Source organism: Magnolia sinica, chromosome 2, assembly GCF_029962835.1.
Source record: "Magnolia sinica isolate HGM2019 chromosome 2, MsV1, whole genome shotgun sequence".
In the NCBI taxonomy this organism is placed as follows: Eukaryota; Viridiplantae; Streptophyta; class Magnoliopsida; order Magnoliales; family Magnoliaceae; genus Magnolia; species Magnolia sinica.
In genome coordinates, this window is record NC_080574.1 from 28,500,993 (window position 1) to 28,522,612 (window position 21,620).

General features: G+C 40.7%; 1 protein-coding gene across 2 annotated transcripts in view; it reads right to left on the bottom strand.

Moving 5' to 3' along the window:
• Positions 1-809: 809 nt before the first annotated feature.
• LOC131236824 (uncharacterized) overlaps positions 810-21,620 on the bottom strand; it is a 28,525-nt gene continuing 7,714 nt past the window's right edge. Inside the window, exons 1-3 of one of the 2 annotated variants that reach the window (XM_058234294.1) lie at positions 17,014-17,167; positions 8,743-8,908; positions 810-1,163 (exon numbers count right to left, since the gene is read on the bottom strand). In XM_058234294.1, coding sequence (XP_058090277.1) covers positions 920-1,163; positions 8,743-8,908; positions 17,014-17,152 — 549 coding nt within the window. In that variant the 5' untranslated portion in view covers positions 17,153-17,167 and the 3' untranslated portion in view covers positions 810-919. Of the gene's footprint in view, positions 1,164-8,742; positions 8,909-17,013; positions 17,168-21,620 lie in introns of those variants that run through there. The other variant, XM_058234295.1, reaches the window with a different exon arrangement.

The following is a 21,620-nucleotide window of genomic DNA, read 5'->3' on the forward strand; positions in this document are numbered from 1 at the left end:
CTTAAATTAACCATTAAAATCTCATTTTGTATTTTTTATATTCTTTAAATTTTCGATTGATTTTCAAACGAATAGTCTGTCAAGAAAAATCCAAATAAAAATATATAAAAAAAATATTGAGTGTAAATTATTGGAATAGATGTAGGATGGATAAATGTACAAATTCATGCCTTATATTAGTCATTTTATTTCCTTTCATTATATTATTTTTTGACTGATTTTCCGATGAATAGTGATTGTCAAGAAAGATCTCCAAAAATGTATTTTCAGTTGTATAAATGTAAATAATTATTTGTCACATTATCAGTGTTAAGTTCATGGTAATATAATCTTATCATTGATATTAGATATTTAGAAATTTAAATATAGGATTTTTGCAGTCAATCTAAGCATGTCAAGTTCATAAAATCATCAGACATGTAGAAACAACATTCTCACCAAAGAGTGGACCGTTACACTGTCATAAACATGAATAAAACAAGACAAAAGTGCATATTTGGAATCCACTAAATATTTGAAAATTTTCCCTTTTTTTTGTCAGATTGTTTTGACAAGAAAAGAAGAAGAAGAAGAAGAAGACCATTATAGGGGCATAATAGCTGTTACACCTCCCATGTTGGCCATTGCACATAACGGTACAGCAGGGACCTTTACACCCACTGATACTGCTATAGCACATCTTGGCCTTGATAGAAAGCACGTGTTCATTGAGCTATTTGCTTCATTGCATGTGCATCTATGTATATTTTTAGGTGGATCAAGCACATGTGTAGCATTACGATAGTTCTAATATGTAGAGATGTGGGAAATGGGAAAATTCTACATGCATGATGCATCAAACCTAGACTGCAATGATCTGAGTCACATCGAGACTAAAAACATTCTATTAACACATTTTCATGCACACTGATGTAACTGTTCAAGGCTCACTAGGAAGAACATTAAAGAAATGATAAACCTCATCTTCATCAAAGACTCCGACTTCTGAAGAGCAAACCGAACAGCACACGGGCCTGAACACTGCATCCTTCTCAAGCTCGCTAGAATTAATGTGGCTGTTGGTCCTCTTCAGTTTCTGTTTTTGTTGCCGCAGTATTTGATTTGTCATGATCTTGCAGTTGACTACGAACATGGCCCTGAATTGGGTCAGGTACTTCTCATGCCTACAAGGTAAAGGCTGCTATCAGTGTGGATAATAAAATACACCAGATTGAAAGTAAATACAGATAAATACATGATCTTGCTCATCACAGGTTGCTTGGAACTGGGAAGAACCCATGTAACTTGAAGAAGGTATCAGGTGCTGGACACAACGTTTTAAGACTCGGGAACTTGGAACCGACTTGCTCAGGTCTTGAGACAAGTTGCAACTTGGTTGAGTTGGACAAGTCACCACATATTCCTCTACTGGACTCATAATGCCAAACAAGGTCGCACTCAACCAAGTCTGAGTCGACTGGGATGAGTCACATCAGATTCAGACGAGTCATCAACCGCTGGTTGGAAATGGCTAGCATGCAAGTCAAGCTGTATGGTGGTATTATCATGAAGATAGTGTTTCACTAAAGCCAAATCCAATTAGTTGGGAGTTGGGACAAGGCTTAGATGAAGGCATTCTTTTCCACAAGTACAAAATGAATGTAGTGGATGCTAATTGCAAATAGGAATAGCAATGGGCCAGGGTCCAGGTCAGTCCGACCCAATTCTTAATCGGGCACTCGGTCCTGGTCTGTCCAGCAATCGGGACTTGATTTCAGGCCCATGTGTGACCATTACAACTGTAAATGATCTGTACCCATGCTCAGTTCAGCTTCAATACTAAGTTTTGCAAAACCTAGGCTCTTTACGAATCAGGCCGGTTCCTGACCCACAGGCCTCTGTTACAGGCCCAAGCCTAACACGTATCAAGCCAAGTCCTAAAACCCGATGGGCCAGCACAGCCCATTGCCATGCACATCTCAGTTGCCATACCCAGATGCCCCCCACACGTGCAAGATCCAGGCTCTTCATCAGGTGTTCTCCACCATTGATGCGTCCAGCACCAACAATTTCCAGCATGCCTGCCCATCAGGTGGGCCAAACATTCACTGAATGTCGGTCCTGTTTTTTTTTTAAACATCAATTTCTTTTGGTCAACGCGTGGGCTGACCTGATGATATCAATTTCCATCAGACTGGCCTGATTTAAGGGGCCAGAGCAAACTAACACTTGGGCCACCAGATGAACAGCCAAGATCTGGCAGAAATGCTACATTGGAAAGTGGAGACATCTGGGTTTAGCAACTACAGATGCATACCTGCAAGGAGCACTTCCCAACCATCTCGGTTTAGCAAACTGAAAAACAACTTGTCTATCCACCCACCAACTATTCCAAATCAGCCATGTTAGAAATGATCTTCTCAAAAACATAAGAACCTCAAGAGTGAATTCAGCTGAAACAAGAATCGATCACAAACTTAACAATTGGATTTAAGCCTCATATGCAGAAGAAAAGAGCCTGATAGAAGTGCTGGTGGAAAGTAACTTCTGGACACAGCACAGCAATCTCTAAAGAACAGAAAAACAAGCTCTCAACACAAACCTCATATTAAGTAATGAATCTCAATCAAATATGAACACTAACACCAATTCTATCAACCCTACTAATCATTGTCATTGTCGTCATCTAAGCCTTACCCCAATTAACTGAGGTCAGCTACATGAATCCTCATCTGCTATCCCACTATATCAATGATCATCTCTTCAGTGAAACCATTGGTCATCAAGTCCTTTCTTACTACCTCCACCCATAACCTTTTGGGCCTTCCTATTGTCCCTTTATAGCCTTCAACTTGAACCAACTCACTCATTTTAACTGGTACAGTTCTTGGTCACCATTATATGGCCAAACCATCCAAGTCTACCTTCCCTCATCCTATCACCTATTGGTGCTACTTTAAAGTTCCCTTGAATGCATTCATTTCTATTTCTATCCTTAATCGTCTTGCCACTCATCGATCTAAAAATCCTCATTTCAGCTACAGACTCATCCTACGAGCAAATTGTTCCTTTAAAAACATTTTGCCCCATAAAGCATGAATGGTCTTACAGCTATCCAATAAAATATTCCCTTCAGTTTCATTTGTACGCAGCAATCACATAAAACTGCAGAGGCACGTCTCCACTTCATCCACCCAACTTTAATTCCATGAGAAACATCCTTCCCAATCACTATCAACTCTATGAATGCAGCTGTTTTTAGTACGTATCGGTGTTCCAATACAAGAACAGCTCAGCCAAACCAGATGGCATGGTAGCTTCTACAATTAGCAAGGGTGATCAAAATCCAAAGCAGAACAAGTTTGATGAGGACATCACATCACGTACACCTTTGCATACGTATCAGATGAGGAGGTGGGCCGCACCGATTTCTTTGTGACTAGGCGAGTACCCATGATCATGTTGAAGACTCCATGTGCATGTGCAAGCATCTGGAAGACCCCACACTAGAAAGATGCACATGGGTTGCTTTAGTGAGTGATTTGGACCGTCGAATTTGAAGGGCATGACGATCTGGCCGTTGGATCGCATGGATTACATGATCAGGTCATTAATCGTGGACTATTTTCATCGTCATTGGTTTAGGATTTAGTTGATGATTGATTTATGCTTTGGACACCTTTTGAGTGATTTTACTTGATTTTGCATTACATTAGGGTTATCTTGGTCAAAATTCACTAAACAGGGTTTAATTTGTAATTTTGGAAAAGGTCTTGAGGCCATATAAAGAGGGGGGGGACCTCCTCATTATTTAGTTTTGTGGAAAAAAAAAAAAGAAAAGAAAAGAAAAGAAGAGAGAGAGAGAGAGAGAGAGAGAGAGAGAGAGAGAACTCCTTTGTTTTCTTCTCCGATCTTCATGTGATGTGAGGGTGTTTTCCATTTGAATTGGAAGGAAGATCGTTGCGAAGCTTATCTTCATCAACGGAAGTTCAAGGCTTCCTTCCATCCCCACACTCTCATCTCTTTATCAACAATTGAGGTATTCCTGCAAGTTCTTTGTTTCTTCTTCCCCCTTTCTCCAAATCCATCAACAACCTTCATATCTTCATCTTTTATACATTACTTAACAAGCCGAACCCTATAAACCCAAAACCCAACCTACCTAGCCCACATGTGTGACTGTATGGCCACACGTGTGAACCCATAGAGTTGGTCGTATGGCCTCACCCTTGCTCCTTTAGCTTTCCATTGCCCATACAACAAAACCCTACATTCTCTTGTCCAAACCCTAACGCTAAACCTAGAAATCCCAAATCTTCTTATTTTCCCAAATTATCAAACCATAATTCTTCACAATCTTCAATTAAACCCAAATCCCTACATTCCATCCAAAACCCTAATTCCCTCATCCTAGTACCTAAACCCTTTATCCCATTTACCCAATTTACCCCATTAACCATAATTCCAAGTTTTCCCCACTTTTCCTAAACCCTAATCTCACCCTAGGTAGTATTAGGCCTTCCTCTTTGAAATAGGCTTAACCCTATGTTATTTGGATGTTTTTACATCCATTAGATCTTATTTCCCCTTATTTTAATGGTCTTATAGGATGATGTTTGACAACCTAGGCTTGAATTATATGTGATCTCTTTTTGGAATCTTGGTATTTGCAATGACGATAGCAAGTTTTGTAATTTTTATTAATTAATTTAATTTTGTTGATTGATCTCTCACAATATTTGAGTTCATGCATTGGTCCTACATCAAAGTTGGCCAGTAGTGAGGAGAAAACACCCGGGTCTAAATAAAAAAAAACAAGCCAATAGCTTGAGCTCTCCATTAACATCCAAACAATTGAGTCTAGACACTCCTTTGTTTAGGGGTAGTTTGGCACCTTGGATTTGGGTGGTTTGAGGGGATTTGAGGGGATTTCAAATCCCCTGGTATGTTTGGCACCATAAAGTAACCGGGGGTTTCAAATCCCCTCAAAGAAGGGGTTTGAAATCCACGGTGAAAGCTTGGATTACATCTAAAATCCTTCCAAGAGTTGCATGTGTAACATGTGTGTCACTAGACTATTAATCTATTGGGCACATGGCCCACTAATGATATCCCAAAACAATTAGATTATCAATTGCATATTTGCATCACTATAATTATTTTAATACGATGATCTGCGTCGTCCAAACATTGTCCATGTAAATCAATGGTTAAAATGGTTGGTTAGTCACTCAAATGTGATCTTGTGCTTGTGGCCCATCTGAGACTTGGAATTTCATCATTTTCGGGCAAAGTATATATTTCAACGGGCTTATTACAACCATTGTGTCAAACATTACATACATACACTAATTAGAGATATTAAAGTTGATTTAGTAATTAAATTCAAACCCCTATAAATATACTATGCATAGCTACTTTTGGATTACAGGGGATTCTGAATCCAAGCTGCCAAACACAACAAGAGGATTTCAAATCCAGGGGGTTCCAAATCCAAACTCCCAAACAAGCCCTTAGTGTTGTTGCTTCAAGTGAGATTTGCTTCAAACTAGATTAAAGACTCAAAAGTAAACTATCCATAATGGTGATGATGATAATAAAAGGACTCCAAAGATCACCAAGTTAACTTGATGCAGACTTGGGTTTATTAAAGGGATAACTCCTTTTCTTTAAACCCTAGAGAACTCCAATGAGTACTCACGAAAACGGAGAGAGAGAGAGAGAGAGAGAGGAAATTTTTGAAAATTAGACTATAGGAAATGCATTTCAAACTCAATAGCAGCCAGTAGTCACCTATGTACGAGTCAACTCAGACTCGGGTCATCAGAGTCCAAACCTAGTTTCAAGTTTTTAAACCTTAATTAAAATTTGATTAGCTTGAGACTATCAAGATACATCTACTACATAGCTTAGGTTAGACATCTTCTCTTCGTTCGGTCCGAATGAAAAAAAAAAAAAAACCATGAAAACAATCAGAGGCATGGAAACAAGTCACAGGCCAAACAAAGACCCCATGCCTGAGGTAGTTAAATCACAAATACCTCCATTGAAACTATGCTACTCACCGAACAGCTCGCTCTACCATGAGCAGGTTGAATAATACGAGCCTATGAGAAATGGAAACAACCAAATGGCCAATACAAATATCAAACCCTTACCTTATCTGTCGGGTACAAAGGGAAGTTCAAGCAGGGGCAGGGGATATCGAATCCATACCTTTAAAGACAAAAGGATATCAACACCAACCAAAAGATAGATAGACAAGATTAATCAATCACACTAGTAGGGGGCGGCAACTAAAGAGGTAGCAAGGGGAACCGCAATTGCAGGAAAAGGTTCAACCCTACTATAGGCGACATATCGCCAGGTAGCATAGGTCTTAAAGCGACAACCAAGTTAACCCGCTCTGCTGTCATCCACAACAATGTTTTAAATATCGACAATATCGGCCGTTATATCCCACAATATATCTTGTATCCCACCTGTGCAATACGAAACGCACAGATAGTGCTAATATATCCCACATGTTCGATCTAGTGAGCATTTTCAATTTCTTATCCCTTTTTTTGTTAAAATTATGTCAAATCAGTGTTAAATGGTTACAAATCAAGGAGTTGAGCTTTGATTTCGATATTCATTGGTTCTTCATGTTCTCCATGTTTTTTTTCAAAATTTTCCTTCAACTAGCTATCAATTGAGACTAATTTCTAAGTATTTAAGAGTATTTGATGGAATGATCATTACATGCATTCTAATTTCAAATTTTGAGAGTAGGTGGTCCAATTTGGGAAAATTTCGAATTTTCTCCCAAATTGTTGCACTCCAAACATGAAATCATGTATGAGGGCCAATATACTAATTTGTTAAGTCCTTGTCAATTTTCAGAAAATAAAAATCATTTTTTAATTAAAAATTATTAAAATATTATTTTTTTTTTTTGAAATTTCCCTTCAACCAACATTCAATTGAGACTAATTTCGAAGTATTTAGGAGTATTTGATGAAATGATTATCACATACACTCTAAATGTCATGCATTCAATTTGAATATAGTTGCATTAGTTCAGTCAGACAACGCATAGCTTAGGACCCTATACAAAGGAAACCTATTATGTGCACTTCTTTTTTTAGATGTTATGATTTAAAGTTGTATTAAGGTCTTTTTTTAACAATCCCGAAGTTCCATTGAAAATTCAACCATTTTCTCCATTTTCCCAAAAAGTGCGATAAATTACCCGATACAACCAATATATCCCGTACAAGAACCGATACGTATCTGTATCCCAAGGATGCGATACATAACGCGATACTGATATTTTGAGCACTGATCCACACTACCACATGATGGGTTAGTGTGTGAGAAAAAATTGAAGATTTGTAATCAAAGCAAGCCATGTTATTCTCAAGGGATGAGAGGATATTTAAACAATGATTTCCAATCGAAGAGTCCAGTTGCTTTTGTTCCTATGACCACGGTTTGAGAGTCAAAGATGCAAACAACAAATGCCCTTCCTCACTATGAACAATGCAGCTGAAACCAGATATTTTGGGTTGCTTTTGACATTAACAGGAGGCAGCCAAGATCCACATGCGTTGGAAACTGATAATAAGAGAAACTACCGGGATCTACAAGAAAAAAAAAAAAGCCTTTCTAACTCTATCAAGACACTTGCGTTCAGACACTCTTCATTCTATCTTCTTTGGTCTAAGAATTCCATGACTACTCATAACTGTTCTCATTAGTAAAGATTTAGTAATTACATCTTATAAAGTAAATCTTGGCAGCAGCAAAAATCATCACCAATATCGCTTGAAAACGGCAGCCACGAAAAAAATAAAAGAAGCTTCCACTGAGGACAGTGAAACCTCCAAGCATCCACTAGCTGGGAGTTGGAGAAAGGCATCAACCTTGCCACATGAAACTTCTGGAAGCACCAGTCCTGGAAAGCGCCAATGTAAGAACATTGAATAAGAAGACAGTAAACGTCTTCCACATCTCTTAGACACATGCGATTAGAGTTAAAATTTGCCAAGAGTTAGAGAAAACAAAGAGAATTTCCTACAGTACCATGGCCTGGAGAAGATCAGAATTAGTAGACTGACAGAAGAAGGCAAGAAGCTTGTATAATATAATATTGATGTGTGAGACAGTGAAATTCTATCGTTGGCGGTAATCATACAAACTAGCAGCCATTATGCAGGTCAAGAGCCTGAAATATACCAATGCTGTTATTAGTGTAGTTCATTGCACTCAAAGGTAAATCCATCCATGATACCCGAATCACCAAAAGTAGTTGGAAGTCAACAAGCAAGCTTATTTGTCATTATCTAGAGAAGTAGAAAGATCATTATCAGCCTAAAACTACCCAGGTGATTTACTGCTTGGAAATAAGCTACCAAGCATCAATATTGACAATGATTGCATTCTCAATATTTTCAATGAGAACTCATAACAAGATGTACGGAGCCAAGAAAACAAGGAAAGGTGTTTCTGAAGGGGAAAAAAAAATATACAGATTTTAGAGGTTGGCCTCATATTCATACTTAAGGAACAGAGATTCAACACTTAAAGATTATGTGAATGGATAGGAGCGGGAGAACAAAGAGATATGAGCATCTTGTTCATACCCATCTAATCCAATGATAGGGTATTTTCAACACCAACCATATGAGAAAGTTGTGTTTGGAAATGTGAATGTTCTCCTTGAGTCATTGAGTAAATGATGTTTGGGAGCTTCCACTGAAGATGCTTCAAAGCAAATACCTTTGGCAATCCAGGCAAAGGGTAGTGAAACAAGCTGGACAGCTCAGCACAGCATCGGAGATGCGACCCTTTCTTTTCTTATGAGCCCATGATTCATCTTTATCATCAAGATCTGGATCATAGAATTCTGGCTTTATAGAGTAGTCGATTTCATCGTCATCAGAAACTGAAAAAACAAGATAGATGATTCAATTGGATAGGATATATATATAACAGTAAAAGAAGCAATTTTAGTGTTGGTGTGGGAATCCTAGAGAAGATTTCAGAAAGTTGCTTCCAACCAAAACAAATAATAAGGCAAAATGATACAGATAACGGTAGTAGTCAGTGCCAAGCTTGGAAATAAAGCGAAAGTAAGGTAGAAAGTGAGACTTTTTTTTTTTCGAACACACTCACACAGTAGTGGAATTTCACCACCTATGGGTACTCCAACCCTTTGACCAGGGGTTGAAACTCCTAAGAGTCTACCACCGGAGCAAGAGTAAGGACCCTAGAAAGTGAGACCTTGAAGATATTGGTGTTTAAACTCGATAGAGTGCTCCAACATTTCACCCATTTTTTTTCCCCTTTTCTCAAGGGGAAGTATTTAAAAATCTTAAGTTGCTCTCATTACAACCCAATAAGACTCAATTGAGATTTCAATGTAATCATATCAATCAAAACTCAATAGTCAGTTGACCATTTCTTGAATCAAGTCAAACCGTATAGCCCTCAACGAATCTGAGTTGAGTTTTGAGACTCTAAACCTTGGTTAATATCTAATCACCTGCGCTCTTACATATAAACCTTGACACTGATTGGAATTCCAACGGTGGCTGACAGTAAAGGTGTGGTCCACCTATCAAGCGGATTGGCTTGATTTTCACATCATGGTGGGCCCACCTTTTGCATGGTTTGGATGTCATACACATGCAACACACTGGTGGGAAATATGAGGCGGCAAGCTAGCTTACCAGGGAGTATGGGTGATCAACATATATAAATTGGAGATGCCAGCAGGTAAAATTGACAATAGGACAAATGAATGGCTTAAAATTTAAGATTTAGGGCCTGTTTGGTAGATGCCCAGGAATGAGTTCATCTCATTTTAGCTAATCGCAGTTATGTTTTAGAGATCATGATTGTTGGTTATCAAGACTATTCGTAATCCTTACCAAAAAGAAATGATCTTTTATATATAATCACAATTGCTTTCTACGGATCACGTTTGAATTTTCCACTTATAAATAACACGAGAGAAAAGAATATATATATATATATCCTATTCATTTCTTTTAGCAACCAAAAAATTTAGTAAAGAAGAGAAAAGAGGTTAACTCAATAGAGGTGGTGAGAAATTATATAATGGAATCAAAACTGAATTATTCCCCCAGCTATCCCTGAGGACTCAACAGGTCTACTTGATAAAGCACTAGTAGACCGGCTGGGAGCCTCTCTTGGGCTCTCTCTCCACTTTCTACTTGGTATCAAAGCAAGTTTTTAGACTTGATCACAGTCTACGCTTTTGGGGCCCCACCGTTGATGTCATCTGGCCGTACGGATGACATCAATAGTGGGCCCGACAATCGTAGACTGCGATCATGTCCAAAAACTAGCTTTGATACACAACAAATGATGTTAGCATGGTACGACCAGGTAGTCCTTTGAAGCATAAAAGTGTGGGATTTGGAAGAGAATGATTTCTTGGTGATTTTTGTGCAATTTTTTTTTTTTTAATTTTAAAAAAGTTGTGGTATTTCAGCAAAAATAGAGACTAGTTAGAAAATTCCAGATTTCAGTTTTTCAGTTGTCACTTTTCTGAGGGATTTTTGGGAAGATATGTCATATGGATTAGGTGTGGTTGATCATTAAGAATCATGAAACCCCATTGAGATTTGGGGGTGCTATGACATTCTTTTTGCAGAAATGGATGACGTACAGCCCTTGTTTTGGGTTTTTTGGCTGATATATCCTGGTGTAACATTTATGATGTTATGAGGCTGTGAAATGCACTGGGGATTCATGCTGAGGATGGTAATTTTGTAGTTGTTCTCCTTCTGTGCTTTGAGGTATAATGAACACAACCTATTTAACTTAATGCTCGACCCAACTTTTTTTTTTTTTGAAAGATAACTTATATTAAAAGATAGAAAAATACAAAAGAATGGAACTGCTGAGGAGGCAGCCCCTTAGGACAAAAGAAAAGAATGATCAACATTGGTCCCTTCCCTGTGGGACTCCCATTCGGCAATGAGACATTTAGCATGACAGGACACTAAGTGGGAGGGCTTCGCTTCATTCTGAAAGCATCTCTCGTTTCTTTCAATCCAAAGAGTCCACCAAATCGCCAAGATTCCAGTCCGCCAAATCCTGGATTTGAGTTTCCCTAATCTGACCCCATGCCAGGCTTTAAGAAGGGTGTCCACATCCTTAGGAAAACACCAGCTAATCTTGAAACAAGAAAGAAAGGCACACCAAACTGAATACGCAAATGGACAGTGAATCAACAGATGGTTAACAGATTCTTCCGAGGACATACAGCATAAACAGACGTTGGGGAGGATCATTCCTTTTTTCCTAAGATTGTCCAGGGTCAGAATTCGATCGTTCCCAACCATCGATCTGCCTCGATGACGACGTCCAGGAAGGGCCTCCTAGCTAGAAGTCAAGTTTTGGTTCAGAAAAGTGGCCCGATAGTCAAGAAAAGCCCACCATGGGATCTCATGATCGTGGCCCACTCGTCAAATTGGTTTTATATTTTAAGTTTTATCTATTGTTATTATTTAGAACATCGTGAACGCTTTAGATTTCCTTGTTTGGTTTTTATTTTAGTTTACTTCTGACGGGCATTGTGCAAGTTTTGGAGTATAGGGTTCTCCTATAAATAGCACCCCTTGTAGTTCTTTTCATTCATTGAAGTTAATAAAAAAGTTCTGCTTTATTTTTACTGCTCTCTTCGTGAGTTGTGGAAGAATTCAAAAGTGGGTGCGAAGCCCTCCCTTTTCGAAGGGCTAACTACCGTGGTGCGAAGCCACATCGATCCCAATTCACCCCCATCTTCCATCATCTTTTTTTTTCCATCTTCCCCCACCATCCATATGTCAAATTTGTCCTTTTGTTGCATCAGATTTCTTCATTGAAGCAGGTTTTCAGATTTCAGCCCGCAGGTGAGCTGAAACTTCGGCGGAGCACTACGCACAAACCGTACATCGGATCGAGCTGAAATTTGGAGGTTTTGGAGTCCATCCCTGGCCGACCAGGGCCAAGGTGGCCTTTTTTTGAATAGTGGGCCCCACACACATGCGGTCAGGATCACACGCACGTCTGTCTGGGCCATTGTTGCTATCCACACTCGGGATCATCTTTTGGCTCAGGTTTTTATCCTCTTTTATCCTCTCATAGCCGTTTTTCATGAATCCTAACCCTATATTACATGATCCCTAATTGATTTGCCCCTTTTTATCAACTTAGGGTTCCTTGAATTGAAATTAGGGAATCCCTTATATTAGGGACTGATTTTTATGCATGAGTAGTTGATTTTATTTCCTTTTGACATCGTTTGGCTTATAATTTTATTGGTTCAGTCCTAACCTGTGTCGGCTTGGACCCGCATAGATTCCCCTTTAATTGAATGTTTGGATTTTCATGTGGGATGTGGAATTTGTGTGATTGTTTCTGAATTGGTGTGATCTAAGCCTGAAATCTTGCATATAATATTTAAATTCACGTCCTGCGTCAAATTTGGTATCAGAGCCTACGGTTCTTGTATGGGAATTCACCACATATTTAGGGTTTAGTTTGTTTGAGTCCTTCATGCATTCAGTCCATCATATATAGCTGAATTTTAGTAACAGTGTATAGTCTCCTTCATATAGAGTCTCGTAGGGTTATTTAGTTTTTAGACGCATATAGTTGTAATAGCAGGTCCTTACGTTGAGCAAGTCAGTGTATGCCCACACGTACAGGTCGCGGTTTCGGTTTGCCCCCCACACTAAATATGGAACAATTGCAAGAGTCACTAAACAAGATATCTCAGACGTTGGAGTCTATGATTAAGCGCTTGGAAATGGACCAATGCTTGAGCCAGCTTGATGTACGCATTACCCGACTAAGGACTATCGCTAGGACAAACCCCACCATTGGGATAGATGTCCAATCTCAAGCAGGTGGCCTGGAGGATAGACCAATGAATAGAGTTGGTCAAGGAATCAATTATGGGTGTGCACCCGTGTACCCACCCCATGAGAGACATCAAGACCGCTATTTTGAGGGGTACAACATGTATGGCCTTGTGGCTGGAGAGAGTGCACCAGCGGCTAGTGTAGAGTTACCCACTGAGGCCATTCCGGTAATGGATGAGTTACGTGATATCTTTCCTGATGATCTACCGGATGAGTCCCTTAGGAAGGATATAGAGCACACCAGAATATGGGACATCGTAATACCTACAACCGAGTTCACGTTGAATAAGTTTGTCGATAGGTCCACAGGTCTAAGTCCTTGTGAAGTCGTTACTGATTATAAACCTAGAAAACTTATTAATCTTGTCCCTACGTCACTGTCCCATAGGCCGTCAGAGTCTGCAGAGTCTTTTGCGCATCACATTCATTCATGGCATCAAGAAATCAGGCAGAAGATCATGACTAATAATGAACATTGCACATTTTATACAGACCAGTATGAATGTTTCAAAGGATTCAATATTGGGGACTCTGTGATGGTCTGCATCAGGCCCGAGCGGTATCCTTCGAGGGTCGTTCGTAAGTTACACGCGTGTAGCGCTGGACCCGTCAAAATTATAAAACGAAACGGTCTCAATGTGTATGAGATAGATCTTCCACTTTCCATGGGAATTAGTTTCACATCTGATGTGGAGGATTTAGTTACTTTTCAGAGGACCACTGATACTTTGTCCGGCCCTTCGCCCACCCATCCTAATTCCTCATATTTATCCCTTGAACCATGGCCCCTTTCCAACCCATTTTCCCAACCTCTACCTCCCATATCTACTTTTCCTAACGTTTCTTCCCAGCCTCTACCTCTCATACCTACCCTTCTCGACCCATTTTTCCAGCCTCTACGTCCCATACCTACCCGTCCCAACCCAATTTTCCAGCCTCTACCTTCCATATCTATCATTCCCAACCTATTTTTCCAGCCTCTACGTCCCATACCTACCCGTCCCAACCCATGTTCCCGGCCTCTACCTCCCATACTTACCCATCCCGACCTATCTTCCCGACCTCTACCTCTCATACCTATCATTCCCGACTCATTTTCCCGACCTCTATCTCCCATACCTAACCTTCACACATCCAAAAGGAAATAGAGAATATCCAGGACCATGAGATAGTTTCAACGTCGGACGGCGGGTTTGAAGTACGTGGTTAAATGGAAGTTACGCCCGGCTTGAGCGACACGTGGCTCACGAGGAGGAGCTTGAGACTTGATCTCGACATCCTGAGCGGTTCGGGAGTTTTATTTCGCCAGTGGCGAAATCTTCGCAGTAGGGGAGAATTGATGGGGACATCACGCGCACACACGCCGCCCCCATGCACGTACGTACGTAGAAGGAGGACCCCACCATTGATCTGGCTCGATGACGACGTCCAGGGAGGGCCTCCTAGCTATAAGTCAAGTTTTGGTTCAGAAAAGTGGCCCGATAGTCAAAAAAAGCCAACCATGGGATCTCATGATCGTGACCCACTCGTCGGATTGATTTTATATTTTAGATTTTGCTTATTGTTATTATTTAGAACATCGTGAACACTTTAGATTTTCTTATTTGGTTTTTATTTTAGTTTACTTCATTGCCAAGTAATAGGTGTCGCACATAGTGTGAGTTTTTGGGTATAAGGTTTTTCCTATAAATAAGCACCCCTTGTAGTTCTTTTCATTCATTGAAGTTAATAAAAAATTCCTACTTTATTTTTCTTCTCTTTTCGTGAGTTGTGGAAGAATTCAAAAGTAGGTGCGAAGCCCTCCATTTTCGAAGGGCTAACTACTATGGTGCGAAGCCACATCGATCCCAATTCACCCCTATTTTCCATCATCTTTTTTTCCATCTTCTCCCACCATCCGTGCTTCGAATTTATCCTTTTGTTGCATCAGATTTCTTCATTACAGTAGGCTTCCAGATTTCGTCCTGTAGGCGAACTGAAACTTCGGCGGAGCACCGCGCACAAACCGTACATCGGATCGAGCTGATATTTGAAGTTTTGGAGTTCATCCCTGGCTGACCAGGGCCAAGGTGGCATTTTTCTTAATAGCGGGCCCCACACACATGCGGCCGGGATCACACGCACGTCCATCTGGGCCAATGTTGCTGTCCACACGCGGTATCATCTTTTGGCTCAGGTTTTTATCCTCCTTTATCCTCTCATAGCCATTTTTCATGAATCCTAATCCTAGATTACATGATCCCTAATTGATTTGCCCCTTTTTATCACCTTAGGGTTCCTTGAATTGAAATTAGGGAATCCCTTAGATTAGGGACTGATTTTTATGCATGAGTAGTTGATTTTATTTCCCTTTGACATCGTTTGATTTATAATTTTTATTGGTCCAGTCCTAGCCTGTGTCGGCTTGGACCCGCGTAGATTCCCCTTTTTAATTATATGTTTGGATTTTCATATGGGATGTGGAATTTGTGTGATTGTTTATGAATTGGTGAATCAACAGATGGTTAACAGATTCTTCCGAGGACATACAGCATAAACAGACGTTGGGGAGGATCATTCCTTTTTTCCTAAGATTGTCCAGGGTCAGAATTCGATCGTTCCCAACCAGCCAACCAAACACCTGGAGCTTTGGAGGGACAGCGTAATTCCAAAGGAAGTGGGGATGTTGAGAGGGGGCAACAGCATTGTTGGCCGATAGAATTGTGTAAAAAGACTTTACTGTGAAAACAGATGACTTGTCAGGTTTCCAGATGATGCTGTCCTTGCCGCCATGACTAAGAGACACTTCTTGAATGTAATGTAACAATTCAACAAAGTGATCAGCTTCCCAGTCCTAAAGGTTCCTCCTACAGGGGATATTCCAAACAAGCTTGTCAGCTACAAGGGTATAGTTATCGGCTATGAAATTGTTTTTCTTGCTCGCCACCCGGAAGATGGAAGGAAATTTATCCTTCAACGGCATGTCTCCTATCCATGTGTCTTGTCAGAACTGGATACAATCTCCCTTACCCACTTCAAAGCTGATCCATCGGGTGACCTCTTCTTTCATCCGACTAATACCTCTCCACATTGCGGATGCCGTATAAAGAGAGGAATCGATCGTCCACCAGCCTCCAATCGAACTCCCATATTTTCCTTTAATGATAATATTTCAAAGTTTGTCCTTTTCATAACCAAGTCTCCAGATCCGTTTACCTAATAGGGCCTGATTCATCAAGTCGAGATCTTTAATACCAGCTCCACCCTCTTTAAAGGGTTTATAGACATTATTCCAATTCAACAGACTGAACTTCTTCCAATCTTCATTGCCACTCCCAAAGAAAATTGCGCCGGAGCATGTCCATAGATTTAAGAACCGCGGCTGGGCAATGAAAGAGAGACATAAAATACTTGGGAAGATTAGACAAAGCGGCTTTAATTAGCGTTAGTCTCCCACCCATGGATAGGTAACGACGTTTCCATCCTGCTAAATGATTGCTGAATCTTTGTAAGACTTTTTCCCAATGTTGTTTTTTAGACTGCCCGACACATAAGGGGAGTCCCATGAAGACAGTTGGGAGGGATCCCACACCACACCCCATAAGATCAGCTAACACCTCCGTCTCTTGAAACTCCAGATTGACCCCAAATAGTTTGGATTTGGACAGATTCACCTTCAATCCTGCCACAGCTTCAAAACATCTAATCACAGTACGTAAATTCGCAACTGATTCAGGAGTAGCTTCAGAGAAAATTAGAATATCATCTGCGAATTCGACGTGGGATATCGGAACTTGCACACCTTTCATATGGACTCCCCTAAAGAAGTTTTCCGACTGAGCTTGCAAGAGCCTAGCTGATAATGCTTCACCGATGAAGAGGAAGAGGGAGGGGGAAAGGGGGTCCCCTTGTCTAAGGCCGCGAGAACTTTTAAAAAAGCCTTTCGGGGTTCCGTTTAAAATGACAGCGAAATGGGCAGAGTTGATACATTCCTCGATCCATTGTCTCTAACGGTCACCAATGCTCGACCCAACTTGACATGGAGGATTTCCATAAGCAATAGAGCTTTCCTTTTTCTGTTTATCATTTCTTCCTTTATTAGGCCTTTTTTATCAGTTGTGTGTATGCTCACATATTCTGTAGTATTGCACAAGTGTCTTCACATGCCGTTGTAGGTGTAGTTCTCCTCTCAACCATTGTGAGCAAAGTGTTTTGTATAGGTAACGGTGGTCATAACGGTCACCACCGTTATCGATACAGAGTATCAGCATAACGGTTACGGGGGCCGTAACAGCTGATATGCCCCTGCATCGCTTGAATTTTTTTATCTTGAAAAATTCAGAAAAAATATTCAGAAAATCAAGAAAAATGTAAATATTCCAAATATGCATTCATTTTATTTTATTTTTTAAACATGTATATGATAGTGTAATAGTCCACTCTTTCGTGAGAATTTTGTATCGGGTCATCTGATGAATTTATTAACCTAACAAACTGGGATTAACTACTAACCTTCTATATTTAATTTTCTAACTATATAATATCAATGATAAATTGATTAGAATGAATTTAATACCAAAACATCTCACATTTACATGTTTGACTATTATTAATAATGTTGGGGTATTACATACCATCGCAACTCACGTATATTTTATTTCAACATACAGAGTCTACAGACTTCTGGGCCCTAATGTAATTCATATACCTAACAATTTGATATCATCAACTCTAAAAAAATAACAATTTGATATCATTTCTGATGCAGGACAATTAACCACTTGCTCTAAAAGCTCGAACTGTTAGAGCATGGCGAATTGATCCCTTTATCTCATAGTCAAGGCCCCACATCTAATGGATTAGGACCTCGGCCAAACCCCCCTCATGGGCCCCAAATCACATGGATACCGCCTCACACTGGCCGCCCACCCTGAGTGTGTCCCCGCATCCCACAGGCTATCCCACTCGAGCCCAGTGTGAAAATACCCCTGCATTAATCACCCCCAGTGAGGAGTCTCGAACATGAGACCTCCCTCGTGGGCCCCACCCACCCCGAGTGTGCCCCTGCTCTAAAAGCTCGAATTGTTAGAGCATGACGAATTAATCCTTTTATCTCATAGCCAAGGCCCCACATCTCATAGGTTGGGACCTCGACCGAACCCCCCTCATGGGCCCTAAATCACATGGGTACCACCTCACACAAGCCACCCGCCTTGAGTGTGTCCCCACATCCCACAGGCTACCCCACTCGAGCCCGGTGTGAAATGCGCATTAATCACCCCCGATGAGGAGTCTCGAACACGAGACCTCCCTCGTGAGCCCTGCCCACCTCGAATGTGCCCTTGCATCCCACAGGCGACCCCACTTGAGCCCGGTGTGAAAATGCCCCTGCATTAATTTCCCCAATAGATCTTAAGAAAAATATAAAATTAGAGTTGGGTGAATAGTATTGCCGATTTGGGGCTGATTTGGTGGACCACTTGATGCCACAAATCAGCCTCAAATTCATGCAATTTATTGGCTCTTATCCCACTAATGGATTGGTGGATAGTTATTGGACAGTAAAGAATGAAAAATATCAAATGGTCCTATTTTAAAAAACAACTATCTACAAATTAACAGTTAAAATCATTCAAACAATCCCATAGCAATAACGTTCCCATAATTTAATTGGTTAATTTTGAGTTAATATATGCCTCATATACAATTTTTTTATGGTCTTGTACGTGGGGCCCACCCCGATGTATGTATTGTGTATCCATGTTGTCTATCCATTTTGCCAACTCATTTTAGGACATGGTCTGAAAACGAGGTAGATCCAAATCTCAGGTGGACCGCTGGTGGGTGAGGCCCTAAACATGGGGCCCACCTCAATGTATGTGTTGTATATCTATGTCGTTGATCTGTTTTGCCAGCTAAGGCATGGTCCCAAAAATAAGCCAGATCCAAATCTTAGGTGGACCACTAGTGGGTGAGGCCTTGAATGTGGGGCCCACCTCATTGTATTTGTTGTATACCCATGTCATTCATCCTTTTTGCCAACTAATTTTAGGGTATGGTCCCCAAAAATGAGGCATATCCAAATCTTCATGGACCACATAGTAGGAATTGGATTCCCACCATTAAAAACTTCTTGGGACCAAAAATGTTTTGGATCAAGCTATTATTTGTGTTTTCCCTTCAACCAAGTCTACATGACCTTATCACTAGGTTGGACGGCAAATAAACATTACAGTGGGTCGTAGGAAGTTTTTTAGGGTGGGTATTCAATTACCACTGTTTTCCTGTAATCTGGCCCGCTTGGGTCGGTGTGATGCGTACGTACGTGGGATCATGGATCATTCTCATGACTTTACCATTGAGTTGTTAATTGAGTTGCAGAGTGGACTATAAAGTGTAGGATACGTATCCTGTAATAGAATAGTTGAATTACATGTTGAGCAATGAAGAAAAATTACCTAATTTCCTTTCTTCTATAAAAATATTGGAGGCCAGTTCTCTTTGAACTGAACCAACCTACGTTATCTTTTTTATTTTACCACAACCCTATTGAATATGAAGAAAGGCTATAGTCAACATCACATCTTGTGTCCGAATCATGGAAGAGGTGACCTGTGGAAAGGACAACCTAAACCCCAAAGTGAAAGCTGCCACGACATAGAAAGGGTTACCTGGACAACCAAAGTGCACATGCCATGAGCGGAGATGGTTACCACACAACTAGTGCAACTGCCATCAGTGGAAAGGCCTCTCTGGAAAAGATGCCATGGCACTTCTCAGATCAGGCTAGGCCTATCCAGTGGAGCTAGGTGCCCGAGGCCCTAGATGCACTAGCAATCGGCACATAGGGAAGTGGTTACCTGAGTTTGAGTGGGTGCCATCACAAAGTGGATCACCGCAAATGTTGATTACAAAGCATGGTAAAATGTTACGATCCCAAGGGTCTAATAGCCTAACTCGATGCATTCCATCAATTCTAGGGCTTTTGGCATATTGGTTAGGTTCTTAAGTGGTGTAGCCTTTCTTCCTTTTCATTGGAATTGTGGTAAAATAAAAAGATAATGCACGTCGGTGAAGTTCGAGGAGAACCAGCCTCTAATATTTTCATAAAAGAAAGAAGAACAGGTGATTTTTTTTTTTCCAGTGCTCAACATGTAATTAAATAACTACATCACCCATAACAACTCAGGCATAACATGTGTCCCACACTTTGTAGCCCACTAAACTACCTATGAAACTACCTGGACATGAATGAATCTTTGACTAAATCAACAACTTAACAATAGAGTCATGGGAGTGATCCATGATCCATGATCCCACATATACATGTATCAATCCTCTCCACTCAGAGTGACCTTGTCCTCAAGGTCTACATCAAGAAATCTCTCCAAGAGTGTATGGTACCTCTCCACATGACGTCTTCTGGCTTCATGCCCTCCCATTGAATGAGTACTTCTGTAATAGCACAGTTGCCTCGCTTCACCATCTTACAGTCGAGAATGGTCTGTGGCCTTGACCAAATAACTCCATCTTCAATTAGGCGGGGAAGGGAATCTTGCACATGCACATGAGTCCTAACTTCTTATTTAGATGTGAGAATGGAAGATGGGATGGACTTTGGATCCATTGGTAGTTCTAATTTGTAGGCAACATGTCCAATACGTTGCAGAACCTTGAATGGGCCAAAATAATAGGGAGAAAGCTTCATGGATCTCCCAAATACCATAAAGGCTCGACGATATGGATGGAGCCGTAAATACACCAAATCGCCAAAATAATAGGGAGATAGGATGGAACTGTAAATACACCAAATCGCCAACTTTGAACTCTCTTAAGTACAATGAAAGTTTGTTATTCCTTTCATTCTCTCCTGTGTTGCTTGTAAGTTGGCATAATGCGGCCCTGACTGCATAGCTCGGCATCTGTTGCTTGAACTTAGCCCCTGACACATAATGGGGAAGCTAGGGTGAGGGCACACCATAGACAGCTTCATATGGGATTATCTTGGTAGGTTGAACAAGAAGAGGTGTTGTACCACCACTCTACCCATGTTAACCACTTTAACCATTCTTTCAGTCATTTGCTTGAGAAACATCATAAGTAATTTTCCAAACATCAGTTCAACACTTCGGTTTGGCCATCAGATTGAGAATGGTAAACTGAGCTCATATTAAACCTGGTTCATGTAGGCGAAACAATTCCTGCCAAAAAAGGGTGGTGAAGATGGCATCCTTGTCGTTGACAATGATGTGTTGCATACCATGAAGTTGAAAGTTGTGCTCAATAAAGAGCTGAGCCACAACTGAAGTTGGGTACAGGTGCAACATTGCTACAAAGTGTGCGTACTTAGATGAACAATCTACCACCACCAATATCACACTCTTACCATGTGAGAGGGGTAACTCATCTATGAAGTCAAAAGAGATGTCTATCCAAACACGCTCGAGGATGGGAAGTGCCTGTAATAACCCCAGTGATGCCACGTTCTCACTTTTGTGGTGTTGACGCATGTCACACTCTCTTATATATCACGAACATAACATTGCAACTTGGCCAATGGAATGATGTGGTTACCCAATGAAAGGTTAGGTGAAACACCGAGTGCCTAGCTGTGAGACCCTTGTGAAGTTCCTTCTGAACATTGGCTCATAAATGCGAGGATGCAACGAGCACTAGGTGCCCCTTATGGTATAGAATCTCATCAACCATCACATAGCTGTGTTGTCCAACCAACCTTCC